The sequence below is a fragment of the Microcebus murinus genome, chromosome 6, assembly GCF_040939455.1.
Source record: "Microcebus murinus isolate Inina chromosome 6, M.murinus_Inina_mat1.0, whole genome shotgun sequence".
In the NCBI taxonomy this organism is placed as follows: domain Eukaryota; kingdom Metazoa; phylum Chordata; class Mammalia; order Primates; family Cheirogaleidae; genus Microcebus; species Microcebus murinus.
The window spans coordinates 16157890-16178825 of record NC_134109.1 but is presented as its reverse complement, the minus strand read 5'-3'; the positions used below and the strand labels follow the sequence as shown (position 1 = coordinate 16178825).

Here is a 20936-nt window from a genome sequence, read left to right as displayed (position 1 = left end):
GCACTGCGTGGAGAAGATCCACCCTCAATGTAGACGCCATCCAATAAGCCGGGGGCCTGGATAGAACAAAATAACAGAGGAAAGGTGAATTTTCTTGCTCTCTCCTGGAGCTGGGACACCATTCTTCTTCTGTCCTTGGATGTCAGAACTCCAGGCTTTCTTGCCTTTTGTCTCTGGGACTTGCACCAGCAGCCTCCCCAGATTCAGGCCTTTGGCCTCAGACTGAGAGTTACACCTCCCTGATTCTAAGGTTCTCAGACTTAGACTGAGCCATGCTGCAGGCACCCAGGGTCTCCAGCTTGCAAAGAGTCTATCAATGGGACTTCTCAGCTTCCCTAACTGTGTGAGCCAATTCCTCCAATAAATCCCCTCACAAATATATCCATACACACACACACACACACACACACACACACCCTATTGGTTCTGTCTCTCTGGAGAGCCCTAATTCAGATAGTAAATATAGCAAAGGGTTAGGCAAGGGACAGCCCCATGGGATTTGTATCCATTGAGAGGTAGGGTAGGAGCTCACATTGGTTCCCATAGGCATGATGGGGAATTTTGTTCCCACAACTCCCTCAAGATGTGAAGAGTCCTACTCCAGTATGGGACAGTGACTTCATGGGGAAAGACAATAAAAGGGGCTGGGATAGCCACATGTAACAGTCAGACTGATGGCCAGCAGACCATGAACAGATGCTGATGACAGGACGAGATCGGTCAGAAGGACAGCTAAGGCAGTTCTTGACTCGGTGGTACTTAGTCCCAGTGAAACGAAAACCGGGTGATGCACCTGCCAGGACTTTTCTCCCACTGGTTCCCCAGTACTAGAAACAGACAGGACCTGCCAGGGAGGGTGATCGGGGGATCCCTGGCTGGGGGCTTCATTGCTGTCCACATGGTCCCTCCAGCTTGGGCTCATCCCCTCATCTCAGGAGCCACCAGTCACTCCCTTTATCATATTCTCTGTGTCATCTCTTTACCCTTCTCCTTCCCCCAGCCCACAACTTTAACCACAGGGGCCAATAACTGATCATTCTTCTTCATGATGTCTTTTTCCAACTCCTTCAGTTTTCATCATACCTGCAAAGCCAAGGATCTGACTCTTTTGTTCTATGGGTTCACTGCAACCATCCCTCCCCACCCCAGGTAATGGGGACCTGCCATCAGGCAGCCTGTTGAGATTCACGGGACTACAGGGGACAAGAGACAGAAACAAAGGTCCAATTAACGTATCAAAATGTCCAACACTTTGGGCAAATAAGTACGCTTAATAATTACATGACCAGACCAATATACTTAGACCAATGTGAACATTAGATAAAAATCTAACAAAATAAAGATATAGAACAGATATTGGAAAACTTTTCTGTAAAGTACCAGCTAAGAAATAGAGTATGTTCCATGGATAAAGGAGCAAAATCAAGAATACTATATAGGCACTTATATAACGAGAGAGAACAAATTTTCATTAGATTTTTATTAATAAAATTCAAAATATAATAAATATATAATAAGCAATGCATATAAATTTTGTAACATAGATCTACTAATGAGAAAAATGGGATTCTATGTCTTGGGGATAACAGATCACTTACTTGGGGTTCAAAGTTAGTGTTCCCTATGATCAGATCACTTGCAAATATTCATCAATAAAAACTATTTTTAGTTTGTCTGCTGTTCAAAAACAGACAGCAGGTCAGATTTGGCCCACAGGTCCACAGGCTGGAGTTTACCAACCCCTGATTTAGAATGTTCATGGTATAGAAAAAAATTTGTGTTTCAGTGGAAAATTATACCTCATCTAGATAACCCATCTAGTTCATCTGATTCTAGCTTTTCCTTATCTTTGCAATACATGATAACTCTGTGGGTTGCGGGTAAGAGATAGACATGTGGATTCTGTCCTATCTGATAGGGGGTTGATTAACTTCACTCGATGAAAAAAAAAAAAAACATTTGCACATTCATTTCAGCATATCTTACTCCATGTAAATTTGTGCTTTTTGGCTTCTTTTTTGAACCAGTTATAATCTCTACCTGGTTTCCTCACGAACAAAATCTCTAGCATGTGTTTATTTCTGCATCTGTGTAACAGTCAAGATTTTTCTTTTTTCAAAAGTATCTTTTAGCCACAGCAAGAAAGTATGACCAGTTATTCAATGCTATAACCAGTTAAGCCAACTGTCTTAGTTTTGCTGCTGTAAGAAATCTCCACAAACTTAGTGGCTTAAAACAGAAGACCAAAATGAATCTTATGAGGCTCTAATCAAGGTGTCTGTGTGCCTTGTTCCTTCTGGAGGCTCCAGGAGTACTGATACTCCTTGGCTTGGGGCTTCACCAGTATAATCTCTGCTTGCATGCTCACATTGCTCTCACTCTTCTTCAGACACCTACTGCATTCCTCCTATAGTGACTGTCGTGGTTATATGGCACTCACCCAGAAAAGCCCAGATAATCTCCCCATCTCACAAACCTTAACAACCTGAACCTAATCACATGTGCAAAGTGCTTTTATGCCACATAAGGTAACATTCACAGGTCCCAGGGACAGAGACATATGTATGTTGAGCGGAGGGGGTGGTACATTATACAGCCTACCATATCAAGGAAAAGTAGGAAATTAGGAAACAAAAAGGCAATAAAAAGTCTATACATATATACATGTATATTTATATATATGTATATATATTTTTATATATGTATATATATTTATATATGTATATATAATATATAATATACATATATATGTGTATATATATATAATCCTGCCAGAGCTCTTTATCAAAGATTGTTTTAAATGCTGTAAATAAGGGAATTACCAAATAAATTCTAATACATACATCCGTAACTGAAATACTATGCAGCCATTTCCACAAATGAGTTAGGTCATCATGTATTGCATTACATTCCATGGCAGAGAAGGATTTTCAAGATACTGAAAATGAAAAAAGCAATATAAACAGTGTGGATCCATTTGTGTGCATAAAAAAAAAAGAATATTATACATTAGAATGTGTGGCTAGATGGATTCTAGGTGCACCACAAATTGGTGTTGGTGGTTATCTCTACAGGGGAAGGTAGGGTCTAGGACGGGTATGAAGGGGAACTTTCACTTTTTATTTAGGTACTGGGAAATTCTTTGGATGTTTATGATATTATATTTTACGTTACAGGTAATGTTTTTAAATCACAGTAATGAAAATGTTAAGGGCAATCCAGAACAGACCAAAAACAGCCTTCCCTTCCTCCTCTGGCAATACTTTCTCAGCCCCCCTGAGAAGCTAAGTGCTGTGCTCCTTCAGGGCCGTGTCAGAGAACAAAGAAAGGGTCGCATGTAGATGGAAGGGGAAGGACAGGCAGAGATGAGTGGTCTCTCCCCAGAGGCGAGCACATGCTTGCTCAGCTCTCAGGCTACAGAAAGCACTGTGACCCCCAAGTAGGAGGCTTCTCATTAAGTTCCAACCCCCCTGAACTTTTTTCTTCTGCAGGCAAACTCTGAATGGAGCTGGCACGCTGACTACTGTCAGAACATTCTCCCATGTTCATGTGGATCATTTCCTTCTTTGATATCCTGCCACTGTTAGCTGGGTCCTAATTAACAGCCAATATGTAACACAACACAAGTTCCAGAAATGTGCAGTTTCCAAGAGGAGTCGGCTTCCCTCTTATTATGTTAATAATGAAGATATTCCCCGTGGTACCTTGGGACGGCGTATCTGATAAAAAAAAAAAAAAAAAAGAAAACAGCAGAACAACTACATGTTCCAGATATTCATGCTGAATAAACAGAACAAGCAGAGATGGTAACAGCCCCGACACAGCCCTTCACAGGAATACAAATTTGCAAAACTGCCATTTAAAATCCCCTGTGTTTGCTCCATTAACTGAGCACACTTCGCTCCATCTAACATCCAAGACTAAAATGGTAGCTGAATGGGGCACCGATTAGATTATCCCTCTGCACCTGAGGCCAGCAGAAGCCCAGGTAGCTTGCTTCTGCACCACTTGACCTAGTTCGTGGATCACAGTACTGTTTAGTAAGGGCAGCATTCGCCGGCCCCTCCTCAAATCCACAGAGGAGCCATCGGTCTCAACCGACATGTGCACTGATTGCACACCGAGGTCTATGCCAGGCGCTAATCGAGTCATCACTCTTGTGCCTCAGGACGGTGTACTAATCCCCCTTTTTAAGTTCAAAGACCCACATATACACAAAAACAGTATCACAGACCCCTGCCAGATGAAAGATCTATTTTTAGCATTTATTGATTTAATAAACATACATTGAAAAAATCAATTATGAGTTCAGCAGCTCTTTAAAATAAATTTGCATCTTATAATCAAAACAATATTTACATATATTTGAAAATATTTGTATACCTATTTTTGACACAATATTAATCCACTCCACAGACAACAGATGCACAGATCTCTTGCAATATTTCCTTAGCCATTTATCTAAGAGTCCTTAGTCTGTAATTTAGGAATCAGTAGTAGAGAGTATGCAAAAGAGAAAATGGCCTGGTTTATGCCTTTAAAGATTGTAACCTTTCGAAAATGCCTGCAGCCAGTGCGGTGCAAAGGGGCAGAGCGGATGGAAGCAGCGGAGGTGGAAATGGGGAGAAAGCCAACACAATGGAAGGACCACCAAGAGGTGACAGTGTAGGCGTTAGTGACTGCCTGGCTGCGGGGTGCAGGTGGAGGGAGAGCCTCAAGGAGATGCTCCTGGATCCTCTTCAGGCTAAATTGATGGAGCCTTTTACCAAGACAGGGCCACAGGAAGAGGAGTGAGTCTGAATGGCTCCCTGTACATTTCTGTTTCTGGGCTCTCCAGAATGGTCCCTCCTCACAAACAGGCTGCCATCCTCAGTGCATCTATGACCACAATGAACGTCCCATTTCACTATTACCCAGAAATGAGTCCATTTCAACTATCGTCAGTTAGTGCCCAGGGAATCGCAGCATAGCACAGGGTCTTAGGAGGAAACATCTTCATGTGAAGCCACTTGTCAAAGACAATTTGAGTGTTCACACTGAATCCAGGGTCTTTCCCATTCTCAGATTTCTAGCAAGACCAGTGTCATATTTGTAGGTAAAGGGTGACAAAGCTGTTTTCTCTAAGCACCTTGCCTTTCTGTTTGCTCCATTGCTTGGAGGCTGCAGAAAAGAGGCCAAGGGAGGAGACTATAATCACTGTCAGGTTGCAAACACTACTGACTGTAGTAAAAATGATTACCATACTTACAACTGTGTAGTAAGTATCACTGCATTTGTGGGTCTCTTACCAGGTACTGGGCTATGCAGTTTACTTTTGGTAGCTCAAATATCTCCTTGAAGAAGCCTTCCAGATCATCCAATCTCTCCACCTCCTCCCCATTTTTCTCTATACATCCGTGAGTTTTATGGGCTTCATAACACTTCTCACGCTCTGTAATTATGTTACTTACTGATTCCTTAATGTGTCACCTGCATCCAACTCTAGTCAGTAACCTCCACAATTAGAGGGAGAACTTGTCTACTTATCAACTCCTCTATGCCTAGAGAAGAGCCTGGTATCCAATGGACAACTTTTTCCCCCCATCATTTAATTGATGGGGGAAATTAATTTAATTTAATGAGTATATTTAATTTAATTTAATGAGTATATTTAAACCTTTTCACTGACTTGACTTTTCTGAATGTGGACATCAAAGCTTAGAAAGATTAAAAAAAAAAAAAAAAAAACTTGACCAAAATCATGCAACTACTGAAGGGTGGTTAGGATGCAGATCCAACTCAGATTGATGTTCCGGCCGGAGTTCTTAAGCCAACACTGCCTACGGGCCTAAACTTGACCAGCCTTTCACGGCTGAGGCCAACGAAAATGTAAGTGGCTCGACACATCGCATCATGACTCCTGAACAAGAAAAAGCTCCCAGGGTGTTAGTAGTATTATCTTGTTCTGTAGAAGGCAGCAAATTCAAGGGAGGACCCACAGAGCTGTCACTAAGAGTTACATGAAGAGGACTCCAGAATGGGGACAAAGCTGCGTGCTGCACACCTGTCTTCCTAGGTCACACCTGGTACTCCAGTGGACCTGGGTAAGACTTGCAAACCCAGTGTCCAGAATGGCAGCTGGAAGGGAGTGTTTGAAGAAAAATGAGAATGCGAGTGAAGCGAGGGGGTAAAAAGGAAAGAGTTATTTATTAGTCTTGATCCTTAGGGTGTTTTAGCTACAGATGGTCCGGCCACCTCATTCTCTCCCATAGGCTTCTAACGGGATTTTCTGCCCGCCCACCTCACGAGGTTGATGGGAGGAAACCCAAGTGGACAAATGAAAGCCATCTAGGCATAAGCCTGGCTACAACTAGAGCTTACCAAATGGCTATTATTGTTGTTGTCAAAACTCCCGTGGAGGCAAGACAGGTGGACTCTGGAGCAACCTGGTTGACTCAAGGTGCCTGTCTCATCTGGTTTTCACAAACACAGCAAGAGCAAATATCTTCATCTCAGTCAAAAATCATCCGTGCCTCAAGGCTCATTTCCTCTGACAATCAATGGAAGGTGCAGGTGAGATGAGACAGAAAAATAAGGAAATATAGACATTTATATATATATATATATATATGTATATGTCAGTGCTTATGTGTGTTCATGCATTCAATTGCCAGTGGATTTAATCAAGTTGATGCAGGTACATAAGCTGAGCTAAATTGCATCTGAATTGCTCGCTGCTATTTACTTCATGCTGCTTTGACATTGCTGGCTTGGACATAGAATGAGAACAGGAAATAAGCTTCCCTTTTGTAAAAGAAAAAAAGTGAGCGGTTGCCCTTTAATGTCAATGAACAGAGTATCTCATACATGATTAGCTTTATGTTATCCATTTAGTAAGAGCAAGACAGCATCTCACCCAAGCCTTTCTTTAGTCCTCTACCCATCCCACTCCCAAAGAAAAAGCCTTTCCAATCAGACTTGCCATCAGATTGCTTAATGTTGAGGGTGACAACAAAGACTGACCAGGCCACAGGTGCACTACTCGCTCTGTCCAGCAGAGAGAGCTCTGATTGACCAATGAACCCCTACTCCGGATTTCTCACCCAACTGTGTTTGCCTGGATGACACAGTCATTAAGTGTAATTATGAAAGCACATGACTAGGTAGCTTTGAAAGCGGGGAGAAAAAGAATATCTATACAGCTTCTGAACTTTTCTGGCACAGAGTTAGACCAATTATGACTCCATCTCTATCTTTGAAAGTTTGCATATAACACAATTCAAAAAAAAGAAAAAAAAAAGGAAGGAAAAAATAAAAGCTGAATCCAACCAAGCAAAAATTAGAAAATTAGGTTTGGAGCCACGAATTTTAATGTGCAAGCTCAGAGAAGGGAAGAGAAGGAAGCGGACAACAAAATCCAAATTAAAAGTCACTGAGTGAGTGATGATGATAGCTCTGATGGGGCAGTCAGGTGGATTAATCAGGGGAATCTGAGTAAATTCAGCTGGACAATTTGCCATTCCTCTGCCGAAGGCTCTGATATTTACCAACTGAATGTAGTCAGAATTGGATTCTTGGAGTAAATAGACGGGTTTGAAATGAGTGATAATGAACCGCCCTGTGGACGTGACAGTCTTTGCCCCAGGTGTTACGACGGAGTAGGACTGTCTCGGAAATGTTCCACGGCCCCCTTCACCCTGCAGCTAGGCTGGCTGTCCTGCCTTGGTGAGGACGGCCCAGCTTCCCTCCTGCGGTGTCACTTTCTCTCTGGATCAGGCAGGCAGCACGTGGGTGGGGCAAACAAGAGGTAGTTCATCAATCAAATGACCAACAAACCTCAGGTCTTGAAACCTAACACCCAACCTAGAAGGTACTCGGGCTCAGGGAAACTAGAGAGGTAAGTGTCACTTTCTGCAGCTGGGCTGGCAACTTTTACAATGCACAGGCAGTCACCGTGGACTGTGGTGGATGGATAATTACAGAAGCCTCAGAAGTCACTGGGCTGAAGTGGAGTCTCATGATCTGTGAGGAAGGTGCTGGTCACTGTGAAGGGAAGTCAGGTTCTGGAAACTTATAAATAAGCGCTTATGAAAAACAGGAAAAAGTCTGGGGGTCTGGACCAGTAATGATTGTTTGGCACCTTGCGGGGGACTCAGGCGGCTAACGATGTAGACCTCATTTAAACAGGGAAGGCAGTTTCACTGCTTCAAACTAAGTTGAACTTGAAATTAGGAAGGCACGATCCTTTTCCAAAGGATGCTTTCCTCTGGGAAACACTGCCTGTCATTAGAAAGGAGAAGGGGCGTTCTGGGAATCTTTAGTCCTGTATGATCCGGTGTCCAATGGGCCACCAAGCCTTCCAGAGCTGGAACGGAAGCATAACAGTAAGGAAGCAGGAGAGGGGAATATGGGTTTTTAGTCTAATTCTGACTTGCCCTATGGTAGTTAAGAAAATGCCTGTTTAGTGGAATGTGAAATTCACAAGGATTATTATTATCTGCTATTATGCATACGGGTACCTCAAAAGCTGTTAAGTCCATTACCATATTTAACTATGATGCTTAAAAAGGAGAGAGCTAAAGTGCCTTTGTGGATATTTTCATGTATAGGGTTTCAGAATACCAGGGCTCTGCATTATCCCCATGATGCATCAGTTTAAAATATACACAAGAATACATATCTAATATTAATATCTATGTTGTTTATGTACTGATATAGCAGCTTAAAATAACAATAAAAATGTATTCTCTCACACAGTTTCTAAGGGTCAGAAATTCAGGAGCAGTTTAGCCAGCTTGGGTCTCTCGTAAGGTTGTAGATAAGCTACCAGCCAGGGTTTCAGTCATCTGAAGGCTTACCTGGTCTGACGTGATCCACTTCCAAGACAGCAAATCAATGCTAGCTGTTGGTAATGACCTCACTTCCTTACCACGTGGGCCTCCTTCAGGGCTACTTGAGTGTCCTCACAACATGGCGACGGGCTTCCCCAACATGCTAGTAATAGAACATGATTATACTTGCTCAAAAAATCAGGAAAGTGTCCTTTTATTTAATAAAAGTCCTAAGGTAAGTGATGTGTGACTGGAATAGTGGCTTCACTAACTCATCAGGCACACAGTTTTCTTCTGTCATTCTGTTCTGCTATCCTTATTACAGTACCTGAAGGTTGCCTCCTTGTTCAAAATGGTTGCTAGAGATCCAACCATCTTTCCACAATCCAGCAGAAGGTAGAAGTTAGAAGGGAAAGGCAAATACAGGCCCATACCAGCTGTGTACCTCACAGTTCTATTTTCCAGATGATCTGCCCAATAACTTCTGTTTTCATCTCATTAGCCAGAATAACCAAATCGAGTTGTAATGGAGTATAGAAAATATATGTCTCAGACAAGCACAGTGTCGCTCCAAGCAAATTCAGCTTTTGTAACTAAGGAGGAAGTAAAATAAAATGGACATTGGATCAGTTTCTGTCATATCCGTTTTTCACAGTTCTCCAGAAAGTTTTGTCATGTCAGAATTTCCACATGATATTTTCTCAGATTGACATATACTTTAAAAAATTGATGATCCAAGGTCAGAGTAGAAAAGAAGGCAGAAAGTGGGCGGGTGGGAAGCAGCCACGGCAGAGAGGTGCCTGTGTTTGGTAACAGTATACATTATCCTGGGAATTATCTTATTGTGGGGATCAGAAGGTTGCCACGTTCCCCCCAGTTTTAGTGGTTCCAAGAAACAAAGTAGAAAGGACAGCTGCCCTGTGGCACTAACCCACCATAACTGGGTTATCCCTTTCCAATGTGACTGGGGAACCATTTGAACATTAAGCTGAAATTCAAAGCCATTTTTCCATTCTTTCTCCCTGACATTTACAGTAAAAGGCTGAATTCTCTGCCTAGTAAACTGTGAGGCGCTATCGTTAGTGGGTGTTGGAAAATGATGCAGAAACAAACAGAACATTATTTATGCCAATGGAAACAGTAAATCACCCTTCCTTTGCACCCAAATGACACAACAAGTGCAAATCAAAAGTTCTCACACCTCAGAAGGAAAATAGTCCACAGATTTCTTAGAGGAAGGAATTACATACCTGCCTATACAGTGCAATAAATGTCCCTTTTAAAATGAAATAATTTCTGAGCTCCTCAGCGCAAGACTTGTGGTGAAAAAGACAGCGCCAATATTAAAATTTAATATACTCGATATTGTCATGTTACAATAAATCAACCAGTAAAAAGCAGCAAGGTTTATTTTTTCCCTACTCCTAAAAAGAGTTACAGTGCTTTAATTTGAATGGATGTTGGGTTATGATTACGAGTTAGGATGGTGAAAAGTATGAATTTGTGCCTCTATAGCAATCACATGGGGTTGCACAGAGAAGTTTCTATAATACGCAGTGTACCGCTCTGTCAGTGTCAACGAGCATTCGTTTCTTTTATTAATTCAATAGACTATAAAGATGACAAGTTTAGAGGCTGAAATAATGATAAAGTGAAAGCTTTGAATAGTTCAATCTTTCCAGCTTCATGGGGCTTTGCCAAAGGTTGTCTAGTTTTACTCTCAGACTTAGGTGTGTGGAGATTGGTTTGCCTATTTATTACTAATAAAAGAAAACTCTATAGCTCAGAGGAGAAACTTGTCTAAGAGGTAGATTTCTCATCCTATTATCTGCATATGAGATGGATCCTGTTGAGATCATTTCCATCCATAACCGGAGTTCAGAATCAGACAAACCTGATTTAAATCCCAGCTCTGCCAGGCAGCAACAGTGTGTAGCCCTGGACATGCTACTGAATCTTCTTAAGGTTCGGTTTTCACCTGTGGACATTTAGGCAAGAGGTGTTCTATGCTGCAGGGCTGGTGGGAGGAACACTGTATAGAAAAAAGAGGAACCTTGTATAGGTACTGAATAAATGCTGCTTCCTGCCCTTTCTGAATTTGAAAATCAGAATGCTACCTCTACAGTCTGCCTGCTTTCCCACCAAATAGATCTTTGATCTGTTTCCTTAGCTCATTATTCCTGGCAGATGAAATGCATCCGAATGTGTGCAAACAGTGCACATCATCACCACTGTCGTGAGAGATTGCTGGGCTCTATCTACGACACCACCAGCGATCGTACAAATGACCTGACCCCACAGATTCCTCATTATGGCATGAGTGTGGGGGGGGGGAGGGGGGAAGTCCATAACAAAGGGTCACTATTGTAATCACCCAGATATGTTCAGATACCCCTTTTCAATCCTTTTATTATCACGATTAGCCACAGTAAGGCCAAACCGAGCCCCCAGGAAGCCCTGCCTTCCTGACCTGTGTGCCCTGCTGGGTTCTGATTTATGAGAGTTCAAGGACGCAGAGGAACCAGCCTCACAGCACAGATCCACTCCTGCCCTAATCCCAGGGCAAAGGAAAATGCTGTCACCTCCCCTGGGGAAGAGAGCCGTGGCGGGGCAGCTGGAGTCCCTTCAAAAGAGCGCAGCTCTGTGGGAACAGAAGCCCCTGCAGCTGTGTCCAAGCAGCGCTCAGCCTGCGTCCCCCCTGCGCTGATTTACAGAGCGGCCACACCTTCCATCAAAAGCAGAATGGGCAGCGGCACTGCTGCCGTCTATGCTGATTTGATAGCCAAAGATCAATCATCGTGGCAGACAGAAATAGAAGGGAGATTACAGCACACATGGTAAATGTGAGCGCCTGCCCAGGGAGGGCGATGCAAGCAGGAGTGGGGAGAGAAATGATGGATAGGCTTAAACAGATCAAGTTTCTCTTGTGGCGATGTTACATCACTCTTAAATACAAAATGTGATTTGTTTTCCCCAAGGCAAGGGCTGGGAGATACCAGGGGAGCAGTCCAATTCCCAGGAACTTTGATTTCCTAGCATTGGGTTGAGACATTGACTTGGTAATTGTCCCAAGAAGAAGAGATCTGAACCATGAAGACACAGTGCCCCGAGGTGTCAGGCTCTCTTGTGGTGATGGCTATGGGAATGATCCCGAAGTCTGGATCCTAAGTCACAGGGCCACCCACGGGGCATCAGTGAGGATCCCTATGGCCACCCAGGCAAGGAGCGAACCGGGCCAGCAACGCAGCTGTTAGATTTGAGGGGTTCCAGGTATCCAGGCAGCAGCCACTTCAGCAGAGACCCTCGCTCTTCATGTATGGAAGTCTGTTTCCCATTTTTCCTGCTTTAGCCCTGGGAGTGTGATAAAACTCAAGGGGAAGAGAGACTATCAAGTTGGGCTTTCCCATAATGTTCAATGTGGCATCAGGACCAGAGTTAATTTAATTGGGGGGGGTCACGGAGAAAACATCATAGGTGTTTTGGATGAATTTATAACTATTAAACACATAAAGTGCCTTAGAGTAGCAACTTCCCTATGGAAGGAGCTTCACTAAATATTAGCTATGATCATTATCACAAAGAATACAAGTGGTGCAGACCTCTCTAAAAGGTAGCTAGTAGTATTATCTAAAAGTACAACAGATTTCTCAAGTGATGCCTGGAACACTCTAGGCCAGAATGACCTTGTGTTTACCCAGGCTGCTGAAACAAAATGCCATAGACTGAATATAAACAACAGAAATCTATCTCTCACAGCCCTGGAGCCTGGGAAGCCCAAAATCAAGCTTCCAGCAGATTCCGTGTCTGGTGAGGGCCTCATAGAGAGTGTCTTCTCAATGTGGCCTCACACAGGAAAGGACAAACAGGCTCTCTGGGGCCTCTTTTATAAGGGCACAGATCTCATTCATGAAGACTCTGCCTTCATGATCTAATCACCCCCCAAAGTGATCAGAGACCCACCTCCGTAATACCACCACTTTAGGAGTTAGGTTTCAACATGTGACTCTGGTGGGGACACAACATGCAGACCACAATGCACCTCTTTCTTGGACTTGAGCCTGCCCTAAGTAGTTTGTCTGAAAAAGGAGAACTTAACAAAAGGGAAGATGTTCTCTGTATTTTCACTGCGACCAGTAGCAGGACAGGCCCTAGGCTGGTGAACATGCAGGGCAAATAACACAACCCATATTAATTTTTCAACTATTTTACAATACAGTATTTTATCTTAGAGAAATCATAATAAAATTTGGTCAGTAGTAACCTAGAAGGAAAAGTAAAGCAGTCAAGATAAAAGTCATCAAAACACTAGTATCTTCCCTGAGCGCTATTGCCAAAGAGTGGCAAGCCCCTGTCCTGGAGCACAGGAACAAGAGAGGCACGGTCATTGCTAAGAACCCATCTTGGGCACCAGCTGGAAGAGCAACCTTCTATATCTTCTCCTGTCTGCACCTTCTCCCTGCAGCTTCCCAGTTCTGAGGGCCTGGTCCTCCCCACAGTGCAGACCCTTGGAGGGAATAGGCCTAACTATGTCACAGTTAATAGGATGAAAGGAAGCAGGGTCCATGGGGCCCACAGAGTAAGTACAAGTGGCCAGACCACCAGGAGGGGCACTTGGAGTAGATCATCCTCCTCCAACAAACTAATTGCAAAGCAACCCCTGGCCCTATACAATTCTGGGTCTATTTGTCCTATTATACATGATCATATGCACTTGTGGCAAGAGAGGAAATACAGCGCTTATTCCCACTGATCCCTAGATCCACTGATAACCTTCATAAGTCTATAAACTGGACTCTGTGTCTTCCTAGGCTGCCAGGCAGATAATAAGTTCCAGATTTTTCCCTTCATTTTGTGGGACTGTCCAAAAGCAAGCCAGTATCCATGGGCTACCCTCCCCATACCTTCTCCATAGCTCAAGGTTTCAAGTAAACACATTGAGCGTAGTTTTCTACTTCAAGTAAGGAAGAGTGTAGGAGGGTCCAAAGAAGAGGAGAAAGAATGGGTATGATTGCCTATGTACAGAAATTTCCATTAGGCTCTTTCTGTTATACTCCTATATTTTAGTTACTTTTTGTATAGGCACTATAGTCACATGGAAAAATATCCCAATAATACCAGATGGTTATACAGTGAAATGTGGCCTTCTTCCTACTTCTACAAGCAGTTTCCCAACTTATTTCCCCAGCACTGACTGCCAATGGTTACCAATTTCTCAGGTATCTCTCCAGGGATATTCTGTCTGCAAAAGCATAATTCAATTATCAGAATCTTTCCAAACATCATTCCATAAGGCATGACTCATATTTCCATTTAAGAAGCAGAACTTGAGATGTCAAAGGAAACCGCCCTGGTTTGTCACATTCAAATGATGGTTCTACTGGCACCATTTGCCAAAATGACTTCCCCACCACACATCACAGTGAACACACAGGGATTTCTCCTCCAGGCAAAGATGAAAAGGTCCATCTGTTTGTTCACTCTCTGTTTGTTAAACATCTTCTATGTACCAGGCCCTGAGCTGGGCACTTGTGAGGCAGCTCACATCTAGAAAGAAGAAAGGGTCCTTCTGAATCAGTCTCTGGACATAGCACGATAGGAGAATGGCTTCTGCTAACAGGTTAGACAAATAGGGAAAACAACAAAAAACTGGTCCGCACCAACTGGGGGTTCAGTTTTGGTTTGAAATAGGAAACCAGAACAAAATGCCTTCTTTCCCTTCTAAATGAGATACATCATCTTACTGCAATCTAACTTTTCATCCTCTTCAAATAAAATGTCCAGTGGAGCCATGAAAGAGAAAGCCCCCCAGAGGCAGGTGGGGTCTCTGGGTAGCAGGTGCAGGCTGGGCGAGGGGCAAGGAAGGCAGAGTCCCGTGGTTCGCCTGCTGCTACCGTCTTGTACTTTCCCTGGGTCTTTTCCAACATGTCAGCTCTCCACAGGCAACCGGATTATATTGTTATTAATGATAGGAGAAATGCTTTGGAATGGATATACCACATTTATTAAAAAGAAGAAAGAGCCCTTGATCAACACTTTGACAAATGCCCAGTCAGATGTGTAGTTGGAAGGGGGCAAAAAAATTCTTTCCAAAGAAGAACTGATCAGAAACAGGCTTCATTAGGTAAAAGATGAAGATTTTACAACAGTAGCCCCAGATCGAAGTCAGCACAATCACATTCCTGCTGGCTTTCAAAAGGACTGATTCTCCCAGGCATCCCCCCCAACCCCTACACAAACACACACACACACACACACACACACACACACATACAATCACGCAGATGGACTGAACTACTCTCTAAGTTCCCCTTTGCCTAAAACTTTCCAATTCTGTTATGTTCCCTTTGCTTATAGACTGTGTGCCAAAGTAATCTTCCAAAGAAATCAGCTTTGGACAATAAATAAAGGTTTATTGAGTGAACATGTTATAAATCTTTGAAGAAAACATTTCCCTGGGATCTTTTTTTCTTTATTTCTAATCAAAATCCACCCCTTTGTTCTCCTTCCATCCCCACCAGCACTGTCTCCTCTCTCGGACACAGCTGCTGTTCCAATCCTGGGGTAAATCAGAAGCAAGGAAAATAATCAACCCTCCCTAGACCCTCAACTCCCCAACAAAGAGAAAGACAGGAAGCAGCATTTGAGCAATCCTAAAATCTAGGAGTCTGCCAGTGAAGCATAGCGTCTCCTCCTCTAATCTAAGGGTCCTGCAGGCAGATGCCTCATCCCAGCATGTTTTAGAGAGACAGAGCCTGTTTATGTGGTGTCTGCTTAGAATCAATGAAGGGCAGACGATGGGCTTGAAGTCATTGTCATCACTACAGCCCATCACCAAGTAGCCATTCCATAAGCAATGATCGCCCACTCTGTGCCAGGCACATGCATAGTGACAAAGGATAAAAGGTAGCCAAGACAAAGTCCCTGCCCTAAAAGAGTTCTGGGTCCAAGGACAGAACAAGCTTAGGAACAGACATGCTGCCATACGCTGTGCCTAAAACAGTTACAGGGTAGTGGCAAAATTCATAGGGTCTATAGAGGAGATGTCTGTGGACATGGCTAGGCTCTGGGGAGCTGAAGGGGTCTAAAACAGAGTCCCCACTCACAGAGAATCACAGTAGTTTCTAAAAACTCAAGATGGGCAAAATTTAGCAAAGAAAAGACAGTTTGGAAGATGAGAGATAAATGGGGGTGGCAGAAGGAGAATGTAGAATAAAACCTACAAATAAAAAGTAAACCAATCGCCCTGATTTGATCATTACACACTATATACATGTATCTGAATATCATGTGTACCCCAGAATATGTAGAACTATGATATATCAATAAAAAATACAAAAGAAAATATAGGGAGAGTCACGTCAAAAAGGTCATGGATTGAATAAGTACCTGGCAGAGACAAAGTGAGGAGAATAAGGAACCCACCATTGTCTGTCGAAGGAAACTCCAGTTACAAGGTCTGGAGACCCAGGGATTTTGATCCCATGGGTTTGAAGATGAGCCTGAACCTCCCATCCAGAGGCCTCCCGAGGATGTGAATGCAGATGAGAGCCCGAGGGCCCTGCAGAAAAGACGGGGACGCCCCTTGTCCTGGAGGACGTCCCAGCACTAACGAAGACACAAAAAAAATTGGAGATCAGACCCTTGGGCTAGGAGGGCTTGGGTAATAGCCACCGAAACACCCCTTCCTGACTTCTTGAGAGTCTCTCTTCCTCACCAGACAGTGGTCTCCCCAAGGGCAGAGCGCACATCCTTCTAAATCGCTGACGTTTCTGGACCTGGCCTCTGTATCAATAATATTAAATGTTAAGTGCAAGACTAGGTCACCTGGTAGTTTTCATAAGGTTTTTATATGTATGAATACATTTAATGTATTAAAGAGTTGAGTTTTGGAAACTCCACTTTAGAACTGGAGAACTGGAGGTTTGAAGAGATTAACTGGCTTTTTAAGATTATGCAGCTACGGCCGGGCGCGGTGGCTCACGCCTGTAATCCTAGCAATCTGGGAGGCCAAGGCGGGTGGATTGCTTGAGGTCAGGAGTTCGAAACCAGCCTGAGCAAGAGCAAGACCCTCTCTCTACTAAAAATAGAAAGAAATTAATTGGCCAACTAATATATATAGAAAAAATGATCCAGGCATGGTGGTGCATGCCTGTAGCCCCAGCCACTCGGGAGGCTAAAGCAGTAGGATTGCTTGAGCCCAGGAGTTTGAGGTTACTGTGAGCTAGGCTGATGCCACAGCACTCACTCTAGCCTGGGCAACAAAGCAAGACTCTGTCTCAAAAAAAAAAAAAAATAGTATGCAGCTAGGAAATAGCAAGGCCCCATATGACCTGTCTCCCTCCGTAAACTTGTGGTTCCCCTCTTGCCATTATCACCACATCCACCCTGTGGAGCCCCAGTGGTGGGCTATGCTGATCCACAAAACTCTGCCCTCTCTCGTCCCCCTCATCTCTGTGCACTCACCAGGCAAGGGTGTGTGCAGGTTCTACGCACCAGGGACTGTGCCAGAGGCTGGACATGCTGCCATGAGTCGAAGCTCCTCCTTGGATGGAGCTTACACTCTAGAAAGGACACAGATAATAAACAAGAATGGAGATTCGTGAGCAACATAACCTCAGCAGGCGATAAGAGCTACGAAGGAAATAAAACTCAAGGTCATGATAGAAAGTGATGGAGGAGGTTAGTGGTACTGAGCACGGGGGTCCAGAAAAGGTTCTCTGAGGACAGACATGACTGAGACCTGGCAAGAGAAGGAACCTCCCTGCAAAAACCCAGGCAGAGGGAACGGCACATGCAAAGCCTCTCAAGGGGGGATGAGCTGGACACACGGGAGGTCCAGGAAAAGGACAGGTGTGATCATGAGATATGGACAGACATGAGCAACAAAATGAGGGGGGACAGGAAGCAAAGCCCAGATCCCAAAGAGTCTTATGTGGAATGAGGCTTTGAGTCTAAGTTTATGGGGAACTGTTAGAGAGCTTTGAGCAGGAGAGTAAAACATCTTGACTTACCTTTTCAAAATATGACACTGAGAAGACAGCATAGGGGCGTGAATCGGGGAAACAGGACCCAGGCTGTGTACCTCAAGCAGAAATGGATTTAATAAGGGGAATGAGAAATGAAAGGACTGTTGGGAGGACTGGGGGATGAGGTCAGAGAAGCTCCATCAGTTTTCAGGAAATCAGCAAGTTCAGGAATCCCCAGAGACCCTCCCCAGGGGCTTGGCATGCCACCTAAATGGATGGTTCACAGAAGAGCAGCAGGGAGCCTCCGGTGGAGCCTCGCCACTGACATGTGCCAAAGCCACAGGAGCACGTGTGGCTTCACTTCCCTCCAGCCTTCCAAGGCTCACAAGATCACTGAGTCACACAGGAACAAAACCCAGCCTGGACCCCTGCTGGCTGTGATTCTGAAAAATTAGGTTCCTATGCTCTCAACCCCTCTAGAAAATGGGAAATGGTCCTGTTCTCCAGAAGATGCTCCAGCACTGGAGACAGGAGTGGCAACAGTTAGGAGGTCCAGACAGGAGATGACAGTGCCTTGGAGGAGGACAGTGGCAGCAGAGCTAGAGAGGAAGAGACAGATTCAAGATACATTTTGGAAGTAAAGCCAAGAGGGCTTGCTGATGGGGTAAATTTGCTCATTATTGTCACTTCCTAGAGTCCTCTCCCCCACTGGTTCTCAAAAGTCACTGTTTCATTTTAAGCAATTGTATTGAGATTTAATTAATTCACATACCGTGCAATATGCCCGTTTAACTCTACAATTCAAGGGCTTTAAGTATATTCACAAACTTGTGCATTCATCACCACGATCAGTTTTGGAACACACCCCAAAAAAGAAACCCTGTGCCATTAGTTGCAACCCCTCAATCCCCACCACCACCATTTCCCCCAGACCTAGGCAAACAGTTTGCTTTCTGCCTGTATAGATTTGCGTATTCTGCACATTTCTTATAAGTGAAATGATATGCAATAGGTGGACTTTTGAGCCCAGCTTCTTTCACTTAGCATAACGTTTTTAAGATTCATTCACATTGCAGCAACCATCAGTACTTAATTTCTTTTTAAGTTCAAATTAATATTCCATTATATGGATACGATATTTTATTTGTCCATTCAATCATTTCATGACATTTGGGTTGTTTCTACTTTGGGGCTACTTTGAAAAATGCTGCTATGAATATTCATGTACAAGTTTTTGTGTGGACCTATATTTTCATGTCTCCTGGATGTAAACCAAAAAGTATAATTTTGGGGTGGACCTGGAGCCTGCTGTCATAGATAGGGTAAGAACTGGCCTTTACAGGCAGCTCTTCCACCCTGAGCAGCTGATATCTGGCAAGAAGGATGCTGCCAACGACTATCCCTGTGGCCAGTACACCATGGAGAAGGAGCTCATCAATCTGGTGCTGGAGCGGATCTGCAAACTGACAGACCAGTGCACCAGGCTTCACGGCTTTCTGATCTTCCATAGTTTTGGGGGTGGAACTGGCTCGGGCTTCACCTCCCTGCTGATGGAGCAGCTCTCTGTTGACTATGGCAAGAAGTCCAAGCTGAAGTTTGCTATCTATCCAGCCCCCCAAGTGTCCACAGTGGTTGCAGAGCCCTATAACTCCATCCTTACCACCCAAACCACCCTGGAACACTCAAACTGTGCCTTCATGGTAGACAATGAGGCCATCTATGATATCTGCCGCCGCAACCTGGACATTGAGCACCCTACCTACACCAACCTCAACTGGGTCATTGGCCAGATCGTGTCCTCCATCATCGCCTCACTGCGTTTTGATGGCGCCCTCAACGTGGACTTCACGGAGTTCCAGACAAATCTGGTGCCCTACCCCTGCATCCCCTTTCTGCTGCTGACCTACTCACCCATCATCTCCGCAGAGAAGGCCTACCATGAGCAACTCTCTGTGGCAGAGATCACCAATGCTTGCTTTGAACCTTCCAATCAGATAGTCAAGTGTGACCTTCGCCACAGCAAGTACATGGCCTGCTGCATGCTCTACTGTGGGGAAGTGGTGCTCAAGGATGTGAATGCCACCATCGCTACTATCAAGACCAAGCACAGCATCCAGTCTGTGGACTGGCATCCCACAGGTTTCAAGGTTGGCATCAACTACCAGCCCCCTACAGTGGTGCCTGGGGGCAGCCTAGCCAAGGCGCAGCAGGCAGTCTGCATGCTGAGCAACACCACGGCCATCGCTGAGGCTTGGGCCTGCCTCGAACACAAGTTCAACCTGATGTACGCCAAGTGGGTGTTCGTCCACTGGTACGTGGGCGAGGGCATGAAGGAAGAGGAGTTCTCCGAGGCTCGAGAGGACCTGGCCACCCGAGAGAAGGATTATGAAGAAGTAGATGCAGAGTCTATGGATGGAGAGGATGAGAATAAGAGTTCTAGGGGGTCCTGGCACCTGCTACACCTGGCCTCTGACTCCCCAATTCTGTAACTCATTCTGCTGTTTCCCCACCCCGACAAATACAGCCCATGTCTCAAGTAAAAAAAAAAGAATATGTCAACTCTACATTTAACTATTCAAAGAAACAAAAGATTGTTTTCCAAAGTGGCTACACCATTTTCCATTCCAATCAGCAGCATGTAAGGATGCTCTGCTGTCACTTTGGAAGCATTTCCTGACCTCTCCTTCCCTCACATGTTACCCAAGCTGAGTTAGGTGCTTCTTCCATTCTTGCCAATACCTGTGCATATCCTTATGATAGCTCTTATCATGCTGGACTGTCTGCACTGATTTTCTTAGCTCTCCATGGGCACTTTTAACAGGGATTGTCTCTTTCACGTATCCATCACCACTACCTTGCACAATTCCCGACATGTGGTTCCTTTCTAGTGTCCCCCACAATTGGGTCCAAGAGGCAGTCTGGATTAGTTGGAACATATTCCCAGATACTTTCATGCTGGTCAAAAGTAGGTTTGAGGTCTTCAAGAGTACTCAGAAAAATCAAAATGAAACCTGAAAGCGAGTTGCTACAGAGCTAAGGCAAGAAGGAAAAATAAATTATCTGCTTCTGGAGTTGCCATCGACAGGTGTTATAAATGGGTAATTTACAAGTATGTAATTTACAGGATATCTAGGGAAGTGCCCAGAATGCTGATTCAGAG

At 44.2% G+C, this 20936-nt stretch overlaps 1 protein-coding gene across 1 annotated transcript; it reads left to right on the top strand.

The window, feature by feature from the left end:
* Positions 1–10649: 10649 nt before the first annotated feature.
* Positions 10650–20265, top strand: LOC105876323 (tubulin alpha-1C chain-like). Its single transcript, XM_076004612.1, has 3 exons — positions 10650–10775; positions 13273–13386; positions 19057–20265. The coding sequence occupies exons 1-3, from the start codon at positions 10650–10652 to the stop codon at positions 20263–20265; spliced, it is 1449 nt and encodes a 482-aa protein (XP_075860727.1).
* Positions 20266–20936: the final 671 nt, after the last annotated feature.

What these genes read in the sequence shown, in the direction of transcription:
- LOC105876323 (XM_076004612.1), top strand. Translation starts at nt 10,650, where the DNA reads ATGGATCCTGTTGAGATCATTTCCATCCATAACCGGAGTTCAGAATCA. An exon ending in TGCTACTGAATCTTCTTAAG is followed by an intron (nt 10,776 to 13,272) that starts GTTCGGTTTTCA and finishes TTCTCCCTGCAG; the next exon opens with CTTCCCAGTTCTGAGGGCCT. An exon ending in GGGTCCATGGGGCCCACAGA is followed by an intron (nt 13,387 to 19,056) that starts GTAAGTACAAGT and finishes TAAACCAAAAAG; the next exon opens with TATAATTTTGGGGTGGACCT.